General features: G+C 40.7%; 1 protein-coding gene across 5 annotated transcripts in view; it reads left to right on the plus strand.

Moving 5' to 3' along the window:
- The window catches only part of LOC116840694 (cAMP-specific 3',5'-cyclic phosphodiesterase), a 474,033-nt gene that overhangs the window by 201,825 nt on the left and 247,135 nt on the right, over positions 1-25,073 (plus strand). The window contains exon 2 of one of the 5 annotated variants that reach the window (XM_032807765.1): positions 4,684-5,506. The exons of 2 other annotated variants lie outside the window; for them this stretch is intronic. In XM_032807765.1, coding sequence (XP_032663656.1) covers positions 5,352-5,506 — 155 coding nt within the window. In that variant the 5' untranslated portion in view covers positions 4,684-5,351. The remainder of the gene's footprint in view (positions 1-4,683; positions 5,507-25,073) is intronic. 2 more of the 5 variants (XM_032807766.1, XM_032807767.1) reach the window with 2 other exon arrangements.

Below are 25,073 nucleotides of genomic sequence, written 5' to 3' on the forward strand. Positions count from 1 at the left end.
ATGAAAATCCGTCCGCCATATTGGATCCGCCATTTTGAATGTTCAAAAACTGACTTCAAATTCGAAATCAGCGAGGTCAAAAAGCCCTAGATACCAAATTTCATACGAATCCTACAAACAGTTTGTAAAGTACCTCTTACCCCCCCACCAAAAGGGGAAATTTCTACCCCAAAATTCGTTTTTGGGGAAAAACAAAAAAATACGTGTCTAATAGTTTTTGAAGAACTACTTGTATGCGCAGTTTCAGGAAAATCGGTGATTATCATTTCCCTAGTGTTACTTGTAAGTTTACCACCTAATATATTTTTTCTTCTATACATAAATAGAGGAAGAAGTAGCTATTTTGTGTATTGATTAGATGAAAAACGAATAAGACAGAATATCAGGTTGGATCCGATCTCATCTTCCTAAATACGTTCCGAAAATCCATTTTGCTATTAGAGGGTCGATATTATTGTATATTTGATAATATTTGTTTTGTTATGTAATTGAGTTGAATAATTCCTTATATAATTATGGCCGATTAATTTTACTTCTCGTCGAGAGGAACTTTTATTTCTTAGTCCGACTATCGACAACGATTGATTCAAGTTTGAAAGCTTTTGTAGCTCTTTTCTGTGCTGCGGCACGTAATCACGTTAAGGATAGTTCATAGAATCCTACACTATTAATATCCATTTCTTATCCCAGTTATTTGTGCATTTTTGCGATTCCTTTCAACTGTTGATGACGTGGAAGGCTGATTCGCCACATACGTTGACACACTATTAAACATTATTATTCTCTCAGAGTATAAATTTAATTTCGCACCTAGCATGCGTGTAAGCCTCTTATAGGCCTTAAGCCTAATCTACAATGTGCTCTTTGTATCTTGTTTCATCGCTTCTGTTTCTTGTTTCTCGTCTTCTTGTCGCCAAGGAATAATCGTCACGTACAATTTGTTCTTTCTGAGGAAAAGTGTCACTTCACGTGAACACCAATCAGGTCGTTTTAATAAGGTAACAGAGCTGACCAACTTTATTTAATTTCACTGATTTCCCAGTGCCTCTTGTGTTTCTTGTCGCTACGAAATAAAAGTTGACGAACTCCAGAAGAGACGAGAGCCACGTGACAAGAGACACAATCTCGTCGTTAAAACAGTACGTCGAGAAGCAGAGACGCAGAAAGATAAAAAGCAGAAAACGGGAAGCAAAGAGCATATGGTAAGTTAGGTCTTATTTCTGTCACTTTCGTTGTGCACACCAACACATACAAAGTAAATCGTAAGTAAGTCGAATACGCGGCGCGCGGGACTACCGAACAGTCGCTAATTAAGATGTCATTGCTATTACGGCGCGCCTATACATCCAGTGTGTACATACAGTGTTTCTGATGACGGCGCCGCTGTTTAACTTGGGTTAGCGACATCGTGTTCCTCGTCCGCCTGTTTAATTAACGTTTGTTGGCCCGCAAACGCGGAGGCGCGCCGGAGCAATCCCGCGGACTCGGAGCGCCGACGACAAGGACGACGGTGATGACAATGCCGACGCGTTGGAATTAGATCCGCGAGTCTCGACCGCGCGCGTATCCTTCCTTGAGGTTACCGCTATCTTAAAACAATGAGCGGCGCCGCGATTAAAGAGGAAGTCGGTGTAGCGCGACCGTTTAACGACGCATTAAATCTGTTACACGTCAGCCTTCATCGAAGTAATTCCACCTTAGTGTCGCTATTACTTCTGACTTATATACCGACGATATTCCCAGCTTACACGTGGCTTCGTGCGAGTTGGCCGCGCGTGTGGTTAACACTTGAGACGATTCTCCTTCATTTCGGCGCCCTTCGTTATCGCCGACATTACATGCTCTTCTCGCGCGTTCTTCCTCAATGCGTTTTGCCTCATTATTCTTGCTTCACTCTTGCCGTTGAAGCCCGAGTTGTCGGAAGCACCCATTGACGGAATCGTCATTTCCTTTCCACGCTTCAAGACGGCAATGGTTTACTCGTTTGGTCGAATGTCTTGAAATTACCGAAGGATTCCCCACGACTTGGAGTCAGCTTTTCGTCGGCGAGCATTCAGCGGGAAGCCGTTGTGCCACGCTCTCGAAGATTTTAATATTCAACTCCTCGGGTATCTTGACGCAGCTCAAGGCAAATTGAGATTCATTCGGGAGTTAAATTTTCCATGACGAGATGCGGTGCAAATTGTTTCTGCGGAACATCAGATTCGTGATAGGGTCGAGGTCCCGTGCGATAAAAATTCTGTTGAAATTGTCACAATTGACCTCACGCTTGGCCATTAAGCCTCGCCGTAGCTCACAATGTAACTCTAATAGACGCTCACATCGGCGGCGGTGCAGTCCCCGCGGCTCGAACACGCGGCTCCTTTCTTCGTGCACGGCGCGATTGTTAGCGCGAATCTCCCTTCGGGCCTGCCAATAAATTTTCCTAGTTAACTTGCCGCCCGAGCACACGCCGTTAGACTGGTGTCTTGGGATTCGCGTCGGCGGATCGATATTAACCGATAAGTTAAGTCCAGCCTTCTCCCTCGTTCACTCGTCGCGAAAGAGGTGCGAGAAAGAGAGGCGAGGGAGGAATTAATGCATAATAAAAGAGACTCGTCGACAAACGAAGTCCCGCTATTGTAACAACGGAAAATGAATGTTCACGCGTTGATTCGTCGAACCGACACATCAATCGTGTCATATGTCGTGGTCATAGAGAATAGATTGCGCATTTTTATGAAACGAGACTGATGACAAAATTGAAGGACAGAAATATGCTAAGTCAAATATTTTCTCTGTTACACAGTATTCTAAAAGAAAGTGATATAAGAAAACAAAAGAGAATGAAACATAGCGAAACAAAGAGGGCGCATTGATCATGTGATCACTTCTTCCTTTGTTCTTCTCACCCTGATGAAATGATGTCTAATAATACTTTACCTAAACTCTTTTGCCTAAACAAAGAAGAGTTTCGGAACTCTTCAGAACAAAGAAAGAGGAAAAGTGTTATTAAACATTTCTTATACTCTTCCTTACTCTTTTCCGCCAGAGCATCTACTAAACGATTTGACAAGGAAAGTATCTTTCTCTATGTTGCCCTCTCTTATGAATAGTGAATTTAGTTCTTCTACAGCAATGCGCAGTCTATTCTATCGCCCTTATTCTGTGAATTCTCTTTTATCGACAAAATTGTCTCTAAGTGTGGCTTATAAGCCTTCTGATTGGTTTTCAGTCACATTTATCAATTCTTTAGATGCTTTTGTCAATAAAGAAGAGTTCAGAACGAGGATCTATATGTCTATAGTTGCGATAAATAGCGTCTGGCAATATGGAGGATACTATCTAACGGAGCGGAACACGAATCCGCGCGATTTTTCATTTTGCGTCGAAACAGAAACGAGACGTTCGAAGTTTCGGGGCTGCGCGCTTCCGTTTCGCCATTTGAATTGCAAATGCCCCGTCGTTGCCGAGAAGAAGACGCAGCCAGAGACACCGGGATGTTTCCGGGAGCTTTCCGGCGACGTTTCTCTCCTCTCCTCGCCCCGTCTTTCCTTTCCTTAATTGCGTTGACTTTTTCGAATTGGACGGCTAATTCAACGATGTTTCCGCGCGGGCGTCTTGTATTTCCTTGGGAACGAAGGACGTTGCTATGCGAGCTGCCAATTTTTTTCACGCCGGGGCTTTACTTTCCGTTTCTGTCGAAACGCTGAGTTTGCTGGTCCCACACGCAGGACGACGCGAATTAATGACAAACGAATGTAACTGATTGACTGACGGGCGGACAAGTCGACATATCTAGTATTCAGCGCGTTAACACAGCCGCTCTCTGCACTGCGGAATACATTAATAAATACGCGTCCCTTCGCGTCAAACAACCGTTGCTCGGCGATCGTTACAAATCCTATTGCGCGGTTCACGGCGGTATCGGTACGTGAGTCGAGTATCGAAATGGTTCTCTTTTGGCAACATAACGAGTGCACCCGCGAGGGCTTTGTCGCGTTGACGCTTGCACCCCCACACGCTGCTTACCGTATCGCGTTCCAATAGTTGTGCGCAAATTTTCGAGCCTTCAAAAGCAATACCACTCGTCACTCACTCAGGAAGAGGCGCCGCGATTTCGTCCGACACCTCGCCGTAATTGCGGCCGAAATCGCTTGGGATAGAGTCGTAGAGATGCGAACGTGTCGACGGACGCGGAACGACTCCGCGCGCGCGTGTGTGTGTGTGTGTGTGTGTGTGTGTATGTGAGAAGTTGAAATATCACAAACTATCGAAAATTCTAACTTCTTTTTTAATAGTTCTACAGGTAACTCTAGTTTCTTTAGAACTGTTGAGAAGAAAGCCAGAACAATAGTTTATGATTTTTCCTAAAATGATATGCCAACTTCACAGATACAACGACTCGATTCGCACGAAAGTCTCTCTCTCTTTTTCTCTTTTCTTTCTTTTTCCTTTCTTTTTGAAATACTCATTCGCGCTGCCGAGGTTTCAAGAGACACTCCCTGCGATTCCTCGCGGTCGAGGCCGACGAGGCTGCGTTCGATCGCGTCTCCAGCATTCGAACAGATCGACCAGTTAGCGCGAATGAGAGACGACATATTTACGAGCCCGTGCGCGCGAAGTTCGCGGCTGCTGCATTCCTGCCGAGGAGTCCTCCAGTCCGCGCGTGTAATTGGGTTATGTAAACGCGTTATGTTCAAGGCTGACTCTGACGTCTCTTATCAGGCGCAAGAAGCTGCAACCGTTAGCGCAGGAAAAGCTGATCATGTCTCGCGATGAATGCCGATGAATGACGAATTCCTCTCGTTAGGGAGCACCTTTGACGTTGCTCGTGCACGATTCATTAGATAAACGTTTCGCAAATTATTCCACCTCCACCGCCGACCGCGACGGTTATTAATCCTTCGACTGAGAGTGCAGCGTGACCACCAACTGTGTAGCTCCGCGACAGTAGTGCGTCTCTCGCGAATTCTGGCCGTTCCTTCTCCCCGTGCGAACGCGGCCAACGGCAAACCACGGTGTCGTCGGAGGATAGAGGATAGAGAGACCAGACGGGCAGAATGCGCGTGGGTAGAGAGAAAGACGTCGCGTGTGCAGATCGTGCTGAAGATGCCGTTCTGACGAAGGCGCCCGCGTGAAATGTACGATCATCGTCGTGCGTAAGATCGCGGCGCGACTCAAGGGAGTCTGTCCGCGAGAGATCGACCTGTCGACTGCCGGGACGAGCCTGACGAGCTCGAGGGGTTCGGTGATGTCCGGTCGGCGGGTAACGATACGCGAAGACGTCCTGTGCGAGGGCGACGACGACGGATTTCTCGTGTTTTGGTGACGCGTACGAGCGCTTCGAGAGCGCGTGTCGTGTGTTGAGGATGAGCAGTCTCCAAGTGCCGGAGCTGCGGCTTCCGCCGGGCGACGGCAACGGCAACGGCGGCCCCGCCGGCGGCGGAGCAACGAGAGGAACGGTTCCTCTGCTGCTGGTCCCGCCGAGCAACGTGCCCAGGAGGCGACATTCGTGGATCTGCAGGTGAGTACGGAAGTCGCGGCGGAAAGTTGAGTACGACAAGTTCATTAATTAATGTTATCGCGTGAGCTTCCGGATCCGCGCGTCCTTTTAGCATGTGGCTCCGAGTTAGTGTGTTTTATCAATACATCGTGTTGAAGAGTGAGTCTCTCCTTTGACTCCCCTTTGGCTGTGTATGCAATATGCCGTTGCAATGTTAGATTACAAGTCAATTCTGGACGCAAACGTTCAATTTTGCAAGCTTTCTGCTTTCACGTTTTCGTCGATTGAACTCGACAGCTCAGCTCTGAACGCTCGCATACGGCCGAGTTATCGATTACACGGAGAGAATTTTGTAATAAGGATCATTACGGAATTTTCTAGCCATTTTTTATTATCCTTTCATTTCGTATATGCTATTTATGTCTTAAGAACTGTAGAATGTGCTGTTAAAAAATTTGTTGTTTTATTTTTAGCGAAATTTGTCGTGTCTTCTTAGCAAAATAGTTTGTTCTTGCATTACTAAAAAATTGAAAGAGACTTACACGAAAGAGACTTACACGAAAGAGACTTACACGAAAGAGACTTACACGAAAGAGACTATAATATTCTCTCCGTATGTATATAAAGTCAATTTAATTTCAAATTACGCACGCATTTCTCCTCAGTGTATTTTATTCGAGAATAATGTATTGAATTGACTACATTTGTTTGTCTGTTGTTATGACAAAAAGATATCGGATAAATATTTAGTCACAAATGTGTGCAATTGATTTATCTTATACGAATACTTTATTACAACAAAAATAGATATTTTTACACAAATTGATCGGAACTTTAATTTTCAGCTGTTCAAGCGTTTCCGAGCTTTACTACTCTCGATAACTGGATAACATTACGCGGCGAGTACTCGCGTTGTGTCAAAGAGGTTAAATATTTTGATTACAAATATCAATGACACGAAGTATCATTGATATTTTTATCCAAAGTCGCGCACGAACACCGCGTAAAAACATTTTAAGAGTACTATATCTTAGATCTTCGTCAGTCAAAGGGCTAGACTGAAATAATATTGCGATTAAATTCATACAATGAAACGATCAATTTGATATTATAATTTACCGCGCGTGAGAATCGCCACTTGGGTTGAGTAATGCTTATTCGAGCACACTTCCATCATGTTTCGGCTCTTTTAGTGTAGCTAGTTGGCACTTGCTCTCTCTTTCTCTTCCCTCTCTCTCTTTCTCTATCTCTATCTCTGTCCCTGTCTCTCTCTCTTTCACTCTGTCCTTCTCTTTTTCTCTCTCTTTCTCATTCTCTCGGACTACCTTTAATTTCGAATAATTGCACGATCGCGCGATACTAGACAGTCGTTTCTTAATTTTGTGAAGCTTCGTCGCGCGAGAGTCACTACATTGCTCTTAAAGCCAAAATTGAACGAGTTGCGCTTATCTGCGGCTGTCATTTTAACTTTTACCTAAAGTTTTTATATTGTACAATCATTGTAAACTTTTTCTGACAAGAAGTATGTTTAATACTGCATACATACATAGAACATAGAACATAGTTTAATACAACACATACATAGAATATCCCAGGATAATCTTCGAAGCTCTCGAAGTGGAGGTATAGTACGGATTGAGATGAACATAAAAGTCATATCATTTTATACAGGACACTCTATATAATATTTAACAAAGAAAATCTCCCGTTAACCCGATTAAGATTTCTCACGCGACTTTTTTTACCTTTTCCTTGTGCTTTTGCTTTTCCGCTGGCAACTTGGATACCGTTTTTTATAAGGCGAACAAACGCGCGCCGTAGAGAGATATCGCAATGTATATCTCTTTAAAACATAAAAAGAAAACACGATGACGATATTCCTCTTCCGGATAGTCGAGCGTGATAAAAAGATGAAGTCGCAGTTGCGCGGGCTGCGAAAGGTTCAGCGAATTAATCCGCTCGTGTCCACTGACAACACATCGCGGTTCTCCACTTGCACTCCTCATATCCCGGCAACTGGCATTCTTTCCCACTCTGGCACGTTGAATTACTTAACGTTCGAGCGAGGAGATTTCCTCGGATTTTTCAGAGAAATCTTTTCACGAGGGCCGGTAATCGTACGTAGTTTATCATTTTTATTACTATTTTGCCGGGAACGAGGGCGAATGAAATGCCATAGTTCGAGAGAATGCGCGATAAAGAAGCAACTTAAGAAGGCGGAAAATAATGTATGTGGGATCGTAAATGCACGAATGGCATGTGCAAATGCCCCCGCAAAAGGTGAGTCACGTGCCTACAAGGCGTTCGTAGTGCGACAACAATTGACTATTAAAAGGATGCCGAAGGGATAAACTTGATAAGCGAGAATCGATAACGTAGAGTGATCATCAAAAAATAGAAAACGTTATCATTATTTACCAACAATATCAAATTTATATGTACATAGATACTTATGAAATAAAGACGATCGTCAAATAGGTGCTAACATGATACCGCTGTCATCTTTTCACAGATGTTATGTAAGTGTGTGTGCTACGTTGTCATTTCAATTTTCTTACACATAGACGTTACGTAAATGTGAATGCCACGTTGCCGATACTCGCATTCTCTCCAAAATAGGCTCTCACAACTTTTCTGATAAATTCTTCAAACCGCTTGTGTACTGGATGCATCAAAGAAAGAGTTTTTAGAGAAAAGTGTTGTAGGCGCAAGCATAGTTTGCGAATAATTTTTTGAAAAATACGTTACCTATTATTTGAGTTTTCAATATAATTAGCAACGGTAAATTAAGATATTATTTACATTTCGCACTGACCAATATTACACTTTATTTTTGCACGTAATTTTATCCACTCTAAAGAGATTTAATTGTTGTTGCTTTTTTGCGATGCTGATTGGTTCTCTCGCTTAACTCACTTCATGTGGCTTGCTTCGTGTTGTTTGTGCCTGTTAAATTATCAGGCAAATAACTGTAATCGCGTTGGTTAACTGATGAAGAAAACAATACAGAACAGATATAAATTATAAGAATAGAAGAATAGAGAATAGAAGAATAAAGGAGAAAGAGGAAAAAGAAAGAGCAAACAAAGAGAGAAGCATATTATTTAAGCAAAAATAAGGATAAGAATAAGGTAATTTTATAAGGTAATTTAAAAGGTCATTGCAATGATAAAAGTCATTGTAATGATAAGATGTCTGTAATGTTCTAGTCATATAAATTGGAGCAGTCAGTACGCTGTAATTTTTTTAAAGTGAAATCAGTGTCACGATAGAAATAGTTCCACATCGTTTTCATCCTTGAGGCAAGAATGCCTTATTTCATTTATGCATGTATCTTTACTATACAAAAGCATTTTTAATTTAGTCAAGTCAACACAAAGTAAAATTTGTTGGGAAATGTCATTGACGTGATACCGGATATCTTTGAAAACTATTATTTCGTGCTGATTCGACCAAATTAAAAACTCTTTTGCACGGTGAAAGTACGTGCGAAAATGAAGCGGAACACCCATCAATATGAGATGAAAACGATAAGGAACGTTTACTATTACGACATCGAATTTTTCTGCAAAGATTACTTCTTTCTACCTGCGTCGAATTAAAAACCCTTTTGCACGGTGAAAGTACGTGTGAAAATGAAGCGGAGTATCCCACAATATGAGACCAAAACGATAAGGAACAGTTACCATCACGACATCGAATCTTTCTGCAAAAACTACTTACTACTTTACTTCTTTCTACCTCCGTCGAATAAAAAACTCTTTTGTAACTCTTTTATATGGTGAAAGTACGTGCGAAAATGAAACGCAGCATCTCACGTGATCTGGGAAATGATGCAAAGCGAAATAGTCAAACTTCACGTCATTTTCGAAAATAAATCTTTGCAAACACAAAAATTACTTAAAAAAACTAAGATATTATCCCAGAAGTTCTAGATGCTAACATTATATGACCTAAATAATCTGCAGCAACATGACCGACTTTCGGCTAATGCGCGAGAAATCGACATTTCTGCGACACTAAGTTGGATCTAACGTTATGAACGCGACTTTGGGCTATTGTAAAATTATTTTCCAAATTCTGAGAGTGTGGACTGAAGGAGTAGAGTGACATTAATATACATTGTCATTCAAGAGGCGATGCAGAGCGAAATACGCACACTTTATGTTATTTTAGAAAATACACCTTTGCAAACGCGAAAATTACTTTAAAAAATTGTAAAAAGGTATCCCAGGATATGCTTTACATGTTTACGCTATAATCTAACTTATAGTAACATAACCGACTTTCGGCCCATGCGCAGGAAAGGACCACGCGCATGCGCGAGAATTCGAATATACTGCTACGATGAATCTAACGTTATGGGTGTAACTTTGGGATATTGCGAAATTATTTTCAAGATTCTGGGCGTGCTGTTGAGGGAGTGGAATGACACAAACATATATTGTCACACAGGAGGCGATGCAGAACGAAATAAGCACACCCGACGTAATATTCGAAAATACACCCTTGACAACGCGAATGTTACTTTAAAAAACTTTAGAAAACTATCCCAGAATGTGCTCTACATGCTAACGCTACATGACCTAACCTGCAGTAACATGACCGACCTTAGAACCATGACCTAAGGATATGCCCAGGATAGGATCACTGCGCATGCACAAGAATTCGAATATACTGCTACGATAAATCTAACGTTATAGGTGCGACTTTGGGATATTGAGAAATTATTTTCAAGATTCTGGGCGTGTTACTAAGGGAGTATAGTGACATTAAGGCACATTGTCATCCAAGAGACGACGCAGAGCGAAATACGCACACTTCATGTCATTTTCGAAAATACACCTTTGCAAATGCGAAAATTTCTTTAAGAAACTTTAAAAAATTATCGCAGTCTTAACTAACTCAGCTTAATAATTTGCGGAAACACAAAACACTTCGGTTAAATCTTGGCTTAATAATTTAGCGGATCCTTAAAACATATCGGCTCAAATCTGGGCTTAATGATTTAGCGGGAAATGGAAAAATTTTGGTTCGGCTTAATAATTTAATTTATTGTCTTTAATTTGTCGAAATTTAATTTGTCGTCTTTTTAACAACAAACGCGTATGCATAAGATAATATCTCCGAAAAGATAGTATGTCATATATAATACGACATAATAAGTTATATAGTATATTAATCAAATAGTATATATTAATCAAATAGTATATACAGAGCATACATTAGGCATATATGAAACATATATAGAGCATAAGAGAAGCACATATAACATATACAGAGCATATAAATATGACATGTTGAAATATATCAGTTTAATATATTATCAAAAAATAATCCAATGAGAAGGAAGCTTACCGAATCGAAATTTTAATTGGTCATTGTTATGCAAGAATGATCCAATTCCAAAATTTATAATTTTTTATCAATGGATATTCCATTCACATTTATCTAATCCAAACAAAAAAAATTCAAGCCTTATATACGCTTGAAATGAATTAACAAAGTTTCTTTATTTTTTACCAGTCGCGCTTTTTTGCACATTTTTCTAAGGATTGAGCTAATTAGTACTCTTAAAGAAGTGTAAATGCTTGACTCGTTAAAATTGCGAAAATCTCAGAGCTAAATTCTTTGGTTGGATCATTCTTACGTAACTCCGGCGAATTGAAAATTTCAATTTTTATTTTACTTCCCGTCGGACCCAATGCGATTTACGTTTACGTGCATACAATCTACGTAAAGTGACGCTTTGTGTCTATACGAGCGCATCTTAATTTGTCTTAATTATCGCCTCAATTGTCGCGAAATCGAAAATTGGCACATAATAATCTAAAAAACGCGGTAGCTTCCGATGTGCTTGTCTCGACGGTTGAGAGTATTGTGGCGTGACGCTCGAGCACGTGCTCGCGCACGTGTGTTTACATGACCCGAAAATGTGGATGCTCCAAACAGAAAAATTTTGAAGAACATTGCTCTACCTTCGCATCTGCATTTGAAAGCTTAAGAATATCGAAAAAGTTTGCCGAAAGATTTCTACACATATATGGTTAGGTTTTCCGTTGAATATGATAAGACAAAGCAATACATATTCATGTAAGTTCTATATATTCAAGAAATACGAAAAGGATAGCGTGATTATGTTAGCGACAATCGTCTCTGCATTATCGACATTGTCGTCATCGACTCTAGTATCCCCTTAAGCGAGTTAAGGTTAATGAGAAGTTCAATAGATGCTGCGATAAGCACCGGCTGTATGTGTCGAAAATCAAGATTACTTTCTAATAATGTACTCACGATACATTCCGACGACTACACTTCGCTATTTCAGCACTCCCGATACTTATTTCCAGGCTCACTTTCGATAGATAAAAAATGCGTAGAACGCGGAGCGATGTTGATTGTAATGTGTCAGTAGAAGCTGCTCGTCGCGAAAAGATCGAAGTACAAGATGGCCGCGCAATCAACGACGCAGTGCCGACAGTGCGCGCCAAAACGTGAACGATGTCGCGATGTCGACAAGGACGCGCTCTACTAACTACGCCTCTCTCACTCTCGCTGACGGACCGACTGTGCGAGATCTGACGTCGCGTATATCTCTAGCGTCGTTTCGTTTTTCTCTTTTCCTATCATCGCGATTCTAATTCCTCGTTAATAAATTCGACGATCGTCCGATTCTATTACTACTTGAGCGAGGCGATGTTAATAAGAAGTGAAGAAATAGACGCTGCGACAAACATCGGTTGTATGTGTCGAAAATCAAGATTACTTTCTAATAACATACTTACAATACATTCCGACGATCGCACATCGCTAATTTGGTACTCCCGATACTTATTTTCGCGCCTGGCTTACTTTCGATAGATAAAAGATACGTAGAACGCGGAGTGATATCGATCGCGATATGTCAGTGGAGGCTGCCGTCGCGAAAAGATCAATGTACAAGATGGCCACGCAATTAACGACGCAAAGTGCCGAAAGTGTGCACTGCGGCATGAAGGGTGACGCACTCCTACGCCGGCCTATCAGATCGCGGCTCCACGATAGATCGATAATTACTAAAACTTTCCGACCAGTGATGCGACTCTGTAACTTCTAACGACAGCATCGTTATCGTTATGGGTTTTCTACAATAAACCATTAGTCATAAGCTATAAGTAAATTAACCAATCACAGTTAATTATTTTCAAAAATAATTGAGTATGATTGATCAATTTGCCTACTGCTTATGACTAATATCTTATTGTAGAAGGTCCATTAGGCTTGTATATTATATTAGGTTTGTGTCGTATGACAAGCTTGTCGGACGCAGTCAGATAAAGAATATCTGAGGTACATGGAGAAAAAGTTAGGGACCTTTTAGAGAAGAATTTTATTTATCAGTCAATCAACACGTCCGATAATACTTGTACGACGCATGTAATATTAGATTTACCTTGTCGTTACGCTATATGGGCCTTCTACAATAGGCCATTATTCATAAGCCACAAGCAAATTAACCAATCACAGTTGATTATTTTCAAAAATAATCACCTATGGTTGGTTAACTTGCCTACTTATGATTATTATTTTATAATTAATGTCTTAGGGCCGATTGTTCCAACTTCTTGATATAAGCTACTTGACAATTAAAGAAACCTTTGTTTTTTCGTCAAATTAGAGACAGACACATGATTTAACTGTTAGATAGCTTACCAAGAAGTTGGAACAATCGGCCCTTATTATAGAAAGTCTATAATATATGCTAGAGAAACTACGCCTATAATATATGGTAGAGAAACTATGCGATGACACGCCACGGTAATAACATTGTCATTAGAATGTTATAGAATAAGGCTGCAGAATCGCATACGTATCAAGCTGTACATTGCTCACAACTGTTGATTCATCTAGAAAGCGAGAACTTAATTCGACGATAAGGCCGAGAACACAGAAAAACAGTAGGACGTAAGCGGTAAACAAATTTGACCAATCACAGTGGCTGATCTTTAGGCCATAAGAAGAATCATCGGTCTATGATTGATCAATCTATTTATTGCTTACATATTACAGCTTAAGTTTTTTGTATGTCTCCGGCCTTACTCTCTCTCTGTCGAATTAAACCACACGTTCTCGCTTCTTGGATAAATCAACAGTTGTAAGCAATGCACAGCTAGATACGAATGCGACTCTAATCGAGAAATTCTAGTAACTATTGATCTATCGAGTGGTAAGACATGAGCGAGAAGGCAGCGTACGAGCGCACCATCGTACCCGCCGCAGTGCACACTTTCGGCACTTTACGTCGATTGCGTGGCCGTCTTGTACATCGATCTTTTCGCGACGAACAGCCTCAACTGACACATCGCGATCGACATCGCTTCGCGTTCTACGCATCTTTTATCTATCGAAAGTGAGCCGGGCGCGGAAATAAGTATCGGGAGTGCCGAAATAGCGATGTGCGATCGTCGGGATGTATCGTGAGTACGTTATTAGAAAGCAATCTCCTTGATTTTCGATACACACAACTGGTGCTTGTCGCAGCGTCTATTGCACTTCTTATTAACATCGCCTCGCTCAAGTAGTAATAGAATCGGATGATCGTTGGATTTATTAACGAGGAATTAGAATCGCGATGATAATCCGAGGAAAAGAAAAAGACGAAACGACGCTAGAGATATACGCGACGTCGGATCTCATACAGTCGGTCCGTCAGCGAGAGTGAGAGAGGCGTAGTTACTAGAGCGCGTCCTTGTCGAACCGCGACATCGTTCACGTTTTGGCGCGCACTGTCGGCACTGCGTCGTTGATTGCGCGGCCATCTTGTACTTCGATCTTTTCGCGACGAGCAGCCTCCACTGACACATTGCGATCGACATTGCTCCGCGTTCTACGCATCTTTTATCTATCGAAAGTGAGTCGTGCGCGGAAATAAATATCGGGAGTGCCAAAATAGCGATGTGCGATCGTGAAGATGTATCGTGAGTACGTTATTAGTTAGTACATTATTATTAATTTTCGACATACACAGTCGGTGCTTGTCGCGGCGTCTATTGCACTTCTCATTAACATCGACTCGCTTAAGGGAATGCTGAAGCTGAAAACTTTACCGACAGAGCACTGACATTTTTCTGCAAAGTTTACGTCGTATTGTTTACACAGAATCACAAATGTTTTTACGTAATGAAAGTATGTACAAAAATGAATAGGAGCATTACTCGATATGTGACGAAAACGAACAAAAAATTTTTAATATAAAATTTCAAGCTGTCAACGTAATATTTGCCTTATCCAAAAGTTCCGCAGCTTATACATACTGAAAGTATGTACAAGTGTGGATGCTCCAAATAGAAAAATTTTGAAGAGCATTGCTCTACCTTCTAATCTGCATTTAGAAGCTTAAAAATATCGAAAAAGTTTGCCGAAAGATTTCTACACATGTATGGTTTCCGTTGAATATGGTAAAACAAAGCAACATACATTCATAAATAAATTCTGTATATATAAGGAATGCGAAAAGGATAGCGTAATTATGTTATCGTCTCTGTATTATCGACATTGTTCGAGTTCGTCATCAACTCCAGCATCCCCTTAATACTCGAATCGCACGCTCGCCACGCAGCTGAATTATCGTTCGCGAGCGTCGTACTGTTGCGCCGTTTTTGCGTTTTCATATTTAATTCGCGCGATAGATCGCAATTTCGTTCTGTACATTTCGCAGCGGCTTACGCTTGTGCAACAGGAATGAATATTCTAATAACTTCACTTTTTCTCTTTTCGCAATCGCTGACGCGAAACATCGTATACAGAGGGAGGGGGTATGAACTATGGATCCGTTCATATATAATCACATTAACATTGATGTGATGCACATTAATTTGCCATATAACATGCAGTTGAGTTAATATTATATGATCAGATGTGTTTCGTGGCGTGCAAACGCTCGAAATATCACCGCGATAATGTTGGCAACGCTAGCCGAGTCAAAATTTTAGCCCCACTTCTTGAGCCTGAATTTTCTAACATCTGTATATTTTGAAGGATCAATGTATGTTTAGTACACATAGAGATTGAAATCCTACTAAGCGCCTCTAGATGACAGAAAACACATTAAATACTGTCTATAGATTCTCTCGAAAGAGGATCTCTCGAAACTAGTGGATTAAATAGAATCAATAGATGTTGACACAAACTTCAGAATATCAAAGTAGACATTAAATGAATATTGAGGATCAAAATTTCGATTTGTGTAAGGGAGATCGGGACTAGATGTTCCGTATTTCCGAATTTCAATGTTATAACTTCTCAGACAACTAATTGTTGCGACTAGCTGTACAAATCTAGTAGAGATAATGAATTGTAAGCAAATGAAAATGCGCCAGTAAAATTTATTCATGTTTAAGATTCACATGACCTTTTGATTTTTAGGATTCTAGTGTTAAACATACTTACTGTATTATATCATTTTCTTTTGCTGATTATGTGTAACACATGAGCGAACAAAACGTTACCTTACGTAAACTATATCTCAAATTGTGCTTACGGTTGCTTTCGAACAGCACTCCGGATCCCTCGGTTAATCTATAATACAGTCATGATGAATGTATATGTAGAAACGCATGTCTCTGGTCGAAAGTGTCTACCTGGCAAAGATTAGGGCAAACTGTCGATCGGGCACATTCATGATACCGAGTGATACCGAGTGCACACGTTGTTCCTTATGAAGATTACTTTTGTCATTTCTGTAATTCGATTTTGACACATGAGTTTTCTGTAATAGAGAGAGCATGCTCTTTATTAACACGATAACTGCTGCGCGCCTCGTCGAAAGCCAGCGCTGCATCCTCTCCGCGCGTTTCTTCCTTTCTCTTCTTTCTCCTTTTCCTACTGCCTCTTCTCTTTCGACTAGTCTATCCTATCATGCAAAGTAAGAAAAACCATTCTTTCCCGAGGTGAACGCCTCCAAATTGCATTTTCCGACAACAGCCGCGCTGAGAAATCCGACCGGTGAGACTCCGGTTATTGTAGAACGCGGCTTACCTGCCCGCGCCCGCCATCCTTCTTTCTCCCTCGCGTGTTCCCGCGTCGGCGTTATTGTTTGTAGCGCGAGATAATAAATGACGTATCGCTTCGTATATTTTATAACTAGCGCCGCCTGCGCGCCAGCCGTTCCAAGTTTTCATCGAGCAGCCGGAGCAGCCCAGAGCTGCACGGAAATCGAGATAGAGGAGGATGGAAGAATAGGATTCTCGCGGGAGGATTTTTCCTATCGTGCACAGCGATTGGACGGGCTCCTATAGCACGCGCGTATTAATAATAATAAATCGCATTTCCTTGACTTCTGTTCGCGTCACGTGCAGTCGTTTGTCTCTTTTCTCTTGATAAATTTTTCGACATTGGCAGGTGAATGATTCTGCCTGAAATATGAGGTATCTACCCCATGGATCTCATGATATAAAAAGTATAAATAACTGAAGTTCTTCGCAATCGTTCAAAAAGTCAAGCATGATCAGCTCTTCAAGTCGTACTTCCGTCGCGAAAATTGTGTGCTAATTGATACACTAAGAAGGAAAAGAAAATATCTAAATAATAAAGAAAATAAATATTTTTTCGATGAGTTCTGACAGCACATTTACTTAATGTAATGTATTCTTTCTGTATTCTTTTATTTAAGTAGAATGAAGAATTGCTTTTGTGAAGAGCCAAGGTTTTAAGGTGGTGTAATATTTTTTTATTTGAAAAATATTTTGTAGTAGTATAAGTAAATATACTATTATACAAAAAATAAAATAAATAAAGTAATATATAAGTAAATATACTACTACAAAATACAAGTACCAGACCTGTGCGACTAAATATTTTTTATTGTTTAGATATTTTTCTCTCGGTGTATAAATTACAAATTAGCCGAATATTGGTGGATTTCGCATGCACGTGTTCTCGTCAGATGAAATATCGTATGAATTTGCGATAGGTTCGTATGAATTCGCGACAAGACGAACGCTCGTTGCAATCGACGCGTGAAATAAGAGATTCGGGCGGGAAGGAAGGGCGCGTATCGATACGTCGCTTTACGATCGTTTCAGAAATTCGTATGCGCTTCATCGTGTCCTCCGCGACTTGAATTTCTCGAGAAAGTGTAGTATCCCGGAACTTGGAGGCGTATCGATTTCTCTCGAGCTGCGCTCGGGAACGCGAGAGAGCTCCGCTGCTCTGTTTTTCTATCCTATATCCTATTTATCGTACGCGCTCTCATCCCCCGCTAGGAAGTGACGTATAGATGACACGTTAAAATCAGTACGTTATCCTACATCCCGTCTATCCGGTGCTATCATATTCCTTTGGGAGATGCGACATCGAGCATCTCCAAACCGCTTGAGTTCTCTTTTTTAACATTGATATATCTGGTAGATATATTAAATCTGACATCTAAAAAAGTATAATATTTTCCTTTGCGAAACCTTCTTACATGTGACCTTACAATTCGTCTTCCCAGCCTTTTCTAATAAGAGAATATTCTGCTTCAAATAAATGTGTTCCTGTTGATTTAAAAGGAAAAAAAAATTAGAACAATATTTGATAAATTTCCAACTGATAGTCTACTTTATTAGGAGAGGAATTTTTCGGTAAAAGTTTTCGCTTGAAGTATTATATTGTAGAAAATAGCATCTTGCTACTAGAGTTCTTTTATTCTGATATCACAATATTTTTCATTTGCTTTTGGAAGAATCCTCTTGAGACCATATATAAGAAGATTTCGCCAAAGACGAAATTATATTTCTTTGGGCGAATAAATCGATCTAATAAATATATCTAGAGAAAAGATTGATAGGTCTACTAAATGTTAACATTCTATGTTTCAGGTGAGTACGGTGTACCTCATGTTGCTTCTTCTTCGCCGATGTTACGTGAGTAACAATCCACCCTGATATTCATCTCCATCTGCATGATAACACACGGAATAATGACACCTGACGTGTCTCATGAGCGCAACAAAAGTTACGTTTTCGAAATTTTTCGCGTGCAAAAAGACAACAGCATTATATTGCATTCAACAACGATGATAAATTGAAGCGGTTTTCGACGATGTTACTCCTATGCCAAGCGCGAGGTTCTGTTAACGCAACGGAGCTGAATCGAAATTTTAGCCCCCCACTTTCGACCTGAACTTTCTAACATCTAACAGTACATTCTAACAGACTATTATATGTGCAATACACATGAAATTGAAGTCCTGTCTGATGCTTCTAAATGGAAACACACAAAATGCCACTTGCAGAGTCTAAAGAGGATCTCCCAGTTAGATTAAATAGAATAAAAAAAGATTGATATAGATTTCAGAATATTTCTCAAAGCAGTCGTTAAATGCAATATCGAAGTCGAAAATAAAACGATCAAAATTTTGGGGAAGATTGATATTTTTCTAATTGCGTCCAATACCGTACATGCATTATGCATCTCGCGGTCGAGTTTATGATCTCGTCGCGGTGTGACCCTGGGATGGCAATTTCTCGAGTAATATTTCGGTAACGGTGACGCTAAATTCCGTCCGCGGTGAATATCGATGACGACGCGAGGCACAGCGGCATATAATGCAATGGTCATATAAAGAACAATGTTGCAAAAGGATCAAAATTTGCCTATCAGGGAAATGTGTAAAATCAGGCTATTTTTATATTTTTGAGGCTGCTGAACTTGAATATGGAATTTGGACTATTTTAAGCTTCATATTCGAGTTCAGCAACTCCAAAAATATAAAAATGGCTCGATTTTATTTTCGCTTTTATAGACAAATTTTCCCAGATCTTCTTTTCGCCAACACTACTGAGGCGTAGAAATTTATTAAATGCACTATTTTTTACGTCGCGTCGTTACCCTCGCGATGAAAGAGATGAGGTAATTCTTATACTATTAAGAGAAGAGAGACTAAGAATTAAGAACGTGGAGTCGCTCTCTGGCGGAGAAGCCTCCTGTCGCGAAACGGCTCATATTCTTAACTCGTCGCGCGCAAAAACTCAGGCTTCGCCGACGCTCTGGCATGCGAGGCGGAAATAGGTCAGTTTTTACGAGGAAATATTTTGTATGCTACCCTTGACGCGTTACGATTACTTCCGGACGTATGTGTTACAAAGTAACATTACGTCATTATCATCGTCTCGTCGACGTTCCTTCGCGGGAGCTATCGATTACATTGCGACCGGCGATGGTAATTACGCGGCAGATGTAACGATTACATAATGGTTTTGCGTTGCCGCATGAATGCGCGGATACGCTCCGCACGGAATTAATTCGAACCCAAACGCGTGCGTATCGGCAAATCCGAAGAAAAAATCCCACTCCGGAAACACTTTTGGAAGTTATTTCCGCGCTCATAGAATTTTCATTCGAATTTCTGTTGCATTTTTCAGCGCGTTTATTCCCCGCGAGTGAGAAGCCAATGTCTCATTTCGTTCAACTTTTTGACATGTCGAAATTGATCTCTGAATTGGCAAGAATCATCCATCCTACGAAAAATTATGATCTTTGAGTTTTTGCTTTATACTACGTATCAAATATGTACCTTGATTAGTAATTCCGAGATCTTCGTGAAAAGTCTCCCTCTACCGTTCTTAATTACGAGCCAATTTTGCTTCGTTCGCCCATATACTTGATTTCAATTATTTTATAAGTGAAAATTGTTTTTGCTATCTGAAACAATATTATTCACTTGCACAAAACATAATTCTAACCAGTAACACGTCGTTTAACTTCATAACTCGTAATGAAGAATATTAATATCAAATTTCGTGAAGAATTTACTTTGCTACTACCAAAAATCAGCTTTTTCTATTTTTTAACTGTAATATTATTCCGATTTTAATGAAACTCAGAAAAAAATATTAATGTCCTAAAAGCATTATTTCGGGATTTTGTATTCACTGTTCCTTTTTCCGTTCAAAAATGAATACTCAAATGAAAAAATACATGTGTGTGTGTGTGTGTGTGTGTGTGTGTGTGTGTGAGCAGTGTATCCCTGAGGTCATTTAGATCTCTTTCCTATCAAGTTTTTTCCCGCGCAAGTTTTCTTCCTATCAAATTTCCATTTTAATTTTTCCTCAAAACGTGCTTCATAAATGTTGGATCATTCTGATAACTACGGCCAATTGACTTATCGCTTCTTACGCCGCGCGATACGACACGCGGGAGTTGCGTGTCGCAGTTTGTGCGTGTATTACCACATTGGAAGCACTAGGAGTGTGTTGGCCGCATGTATGGTTTCGATGCGTCGTTCTCAGATCACCACATTCCGCAGGTCAAGTACACTTGCACGCGCGCGCACGCGTGTATGTGTTTTTATTAAGTTCTTATTTATAGTCCAATGTGACGTGTTTCCAACTTCTCTTGCCTCGCTTCCCCTTTTCTTTTCTCTTCCTTCCATTTGCTCTTTCGGCTCTTTGAGCATCACGATAAGCTTGCTCCGCGTTCTTTCGTACCTTGCTGAAAAGGAATTTCCGAAGATCGTTCTCGAACGCTCGTGGTTTCATACGAGATTATCATACGAGATTATCATACGAGAGAGCGAAAACGAGAGAGAGAGAAAGAGAGAGAGAGAGACGTTTAATAAAGTATGTCTCTCCTTAAATTTGAAATTCCATGTCGGCTCGCGTAAAGAAAGTATCAATAGACTCGGTCGATCGGTACGTTTTAACCCTAACGCGCTTTTACTTTGGTTATTGGTAATCTCGAAAGACAGGAGATGCAACGGCGGGGTTAATTTCGCTGCATCTTTTATGAAGGCTTTATACGAAGTAACACGTATCTCTCTCGCGATGCACATCTCTTATTCGGTTTCTTGGGCTACACCATCGATTTATCTCGCACATATTTCATTTACGTTCGTTTCACCGACGCTACGCGGCGAGGTGTACGTGTCGGCATCGCGCGCGAAGAAGTTCGCGCGAGTTTGCGTCCTATTCTTCGTTCGCAAAGGGTAATTAACGATGCGCGTTAATAATTTTAATTCGCTCGTTATCAGCGGCTGAGAAGCGCGCTCATGAATATTATCCGTTGCGATTGGGATAAAACAAGACGTAAGAAACGATTTAACATGTGTCTGGTAAAAAAAAGAAAGACAGAAGAGGAAGAAGAAACTGGAAAGTATGAAGAAAGAATAGATGTGAATGGAAGCAAAAATTTGGCTGAATTAATCAAATATTTCATGGAATATGAACGAGCCAGAATGCCGGCTGAGAGAGATAATCTCGCTCAAGTTAACGAGATTCTGGTTGACCAGAAATCTTGTTCAATTAACGATGTTGATTTTAAGAGAATTCTGGCTTGGTTCTAGCTTGGTTCATATTTCACCGGATATTTGATTGGTCCAACCAAATCTTTTCTTAGATTCAGTAGGCAGATGTTTATTAGATGCGAAGTATTGTTTGTAATATACTGTATCACGCGCACACGGCACACGAGCCGCGCGCGAAATCGAATTTTGACCACCTTGTAGGTGGAAAAGGGAATGCGAGGCTACTACTAGGTAGTGCTCTGGTCGTGAGGGATCGATACAGGACCGTCGCTTGCTGCCGCTGCTACTGCAGCAGTAGCAGCAGCAGCGGTGGTAACAGCAGCAACAGTAGTAGCGCAGCAGTAGTACAGCTTGGCACATTCGCCAACAAACGACAACCTAGCAGCTCCGAAACGCACACTCGCGGAGCTCTCACACGAGTCACATCGTTATTGAGTCGCCTCGGTCGGGAAATTAGGATAATTCCGCAAGTAGCATCGACTAGAGCATTGGCGGAGCTCTTTGTTTCTAATTAAAGAAGGAAGAAAAACAGAGGAAGCGGCAGAGAGAGAGAGAGAGAGAGAGAGAGAGTGGGAGGGAGAAACGTTCCGGCAAAATTAATTCGACCTTTACGGTTTCCCGCGAGCGCGGGACGCCAACTAACGCAAATTCAAGCGTAAATATAATTTGCTCCTCGGCAACAGAACGGAATTAACAGGAGCGGAAGGCTGTCGGTAAGAGCGCTGATACTGGCAGTTTCGCAAACTTATTCTAAATATTGACCCGTTACAGGCGAAATTGTTCAGGCAAGAACGAACGAATATCTGTGGTGAGCTTCGTAGCAGAGAATTCCATCGCGCGAGAGAAGAAGGGTAAACCCGACCGGGGGTTTACGCGATTTAACGCGATTTGTTGCGAGCGTCAGACGTCACGTCACGAGCGTTTTGTCAGCATGTCGGTGCACTGTCCGTTTATTTTTGCACGTGCCGATGACCGTCGGCTTGGATTGTTAACGGTCACTTCTCTGTCTTTATGCCACTATAAACCACGCTGATAGGGTATTCTGGCCAATAGCCAAGCCGAGCGCCCATTTACCACAATATTCACGTGTAACTAGCGAGGTGCAGCAGACCTTCCCTCTCTCCTAGTGCACGCGCGTTCACACATTTTATCTGCTCTGGCCATTAGGGACCATTCAATAATTACATCACGTGAAATTTGAATATTTTTCAGCCCCACTCCCTTCCATTCGTTACACTTCGACACAAAATTTGGACCCGCTTCCAATATTACATGTAGAATTAGGAGAGACCGGGACTGTAGATGCTCTACATTTTACAAAGTTACAACTTTTCAGGCAACTAATTGTTGTGATTGATTATATAAACATGATAGAGGCAATCTTCTTCTATGCGTTAATATTCGCCATGATTCTGTTAACCGTACATTTAGTTCGGTAATTATCAAAATACAAACATGCATAGCTATTTTGCCTTGATACCAGATTCACTTACGCAGAACAGTTAAGAACAGTTACGTAGAAAGTTAAGAAGGCCAAGTATCAAATATGTATCCTGATTAATAGTTCTAGAGTCTCCACCAAAGGTTGCCGCATCCCTCCTGCCGGCCTTTAATTGGATCGACTTAGCTCATTTGCCCATATGCTCTATTTCCATCATCTTATTAATGAAAATTACATTTATTACCAGAAACAGTATATCGTACACTTGCAAGAAATTTCATTCTGTAACACGTTCTGTATCTGGTAACACGTCGCTTAAATTTATTCACTCACGATGGAGAGAGAGAGAGTACTGATACAAAATTTCGAAAAACTTAAAGATTTATTTTGCTGTTATCAAGTTAGTTCTTTTTATCTCTTAACTGTAATATTATTACGATCTTAATGAAGCTCAGGGAAAAATATTCATGTCCTAAAAGGATTATTTCGCGATTTTGTCATCATTATTCTTCTCAAGATAATAAATACTGAAAAAATACATGAGCAACGTACTCCTCGAGCTACATAGTTCCGCTCTCCCCTACATCCACTACACTTACTTTTTCACATAGAATAAAAAAAAGTAGTTTATAACCATGTTACGAGTAACAGTTATTAGACTGTGCCTCTATGTTTTCTAAAATACAAATAATTTTTAGATATGATATCAAATTAATTATTTTAATTACTTTAATTTATAATTACTTTATTAATCATTTAATTAATTTCTTAATTAATTACTTTATTTTATGATTTTAATTAATAAAAATTGTGTTTCTAAAAAAACAAATATTTCAGGATTGGATTTTCAGTTATTAGCACAAAAGATCCAATTATTTTTATGGAATATAATAATTTTGTATATAAAAATGTAGATACAGAATACGTGTCACGTTTCTTTACTTCCTTTCTCTTGCCATTATAGAGATCATCATGCAAATTAATAGATCCCTTTTCCCTCTCGTGATGTAACGTAATTGTTGACCTCTTAGTGCGAATTAGCCGTGTGTGATGTGAATTTCATAAATTTGCAATGTATTATTTTAATGAGCGGGCGTGAAGAACTTTCGCTCGACGTGAATCACGCCGGACGGTCGCGTTTCTTTCTGCCGCGCGTTAAATTACACGCGTTCGATTAATTGACATAACGCGCGGCAGTTTATAATAGCGGCGTTTAATTACCTGGGCCCGCCTGTGTATCGCTCACACGCGTCCAAGTTAATAGTGATTTGCATTTGCATTAAAGTAGAACGAGACAAATGCGAGATGATTGCGACCCGATGTGTCAGGACTGGGCTGGCTTTTAACAGGCGCGCGTTATGTGTGTTGTCGTCGTCTGTTTTGCGATCGAGAAATTGTGTGTTGCGTAGCTGATGACATATCTTACGACCGAACCGCCACCTGACATCAATCACCAACGTTCGTCGTGTTGAGTTTTTGCGACGAGTCGTTGCGCGCGCGCGTGCAACGAGATTCGCCGAACCATTCTTTTCCCCTTACAACGTCGGCAAATAAAATGTACCCTTGGGAATGATAAATAATTAAACGGCTGCGCGAGAGCGACGTTCCCTTCGCAAGTTTTTTAACCGATAATCGCCGCGCGGTCATCTCGCGAAAACCAACGTAACTCCGTGAAGTGAACGACGAGCCGCGGTGTAATTTTCTCAGCGAATACAGATTGCAGCGCGTCGCGAGTTATCGCGGTTTTATCAGTCAGCTGAAGAGAAGCCGGCGGCGTAAAATAACGTAATAAGCAACAACAGCAGCACAGGCTTTTCCGAAGAGGAATTTTAAGTGGAGAAAAGAGTTTTCTAAGATATCTCTTTTTCCAATTGTACACGTGT

The sequence above is a fragment of the Odontomachus brunneus genome, unplaced genomic scaffold, assembly GCF_010583005.1.
Source record: "Odontomachus brunneus isolate Ranch 3 - 2012 unplaced genomic scaffold, Obru_v1 Obru_scaffold_011, whole genome shotgun sequence".
Lineage (NCBI taxonomy): Eukaryota > Metazoa > Arthropoda > Insecta > Hymenoptera > Formicidae > Odontomachus > Odontomachus brunneus.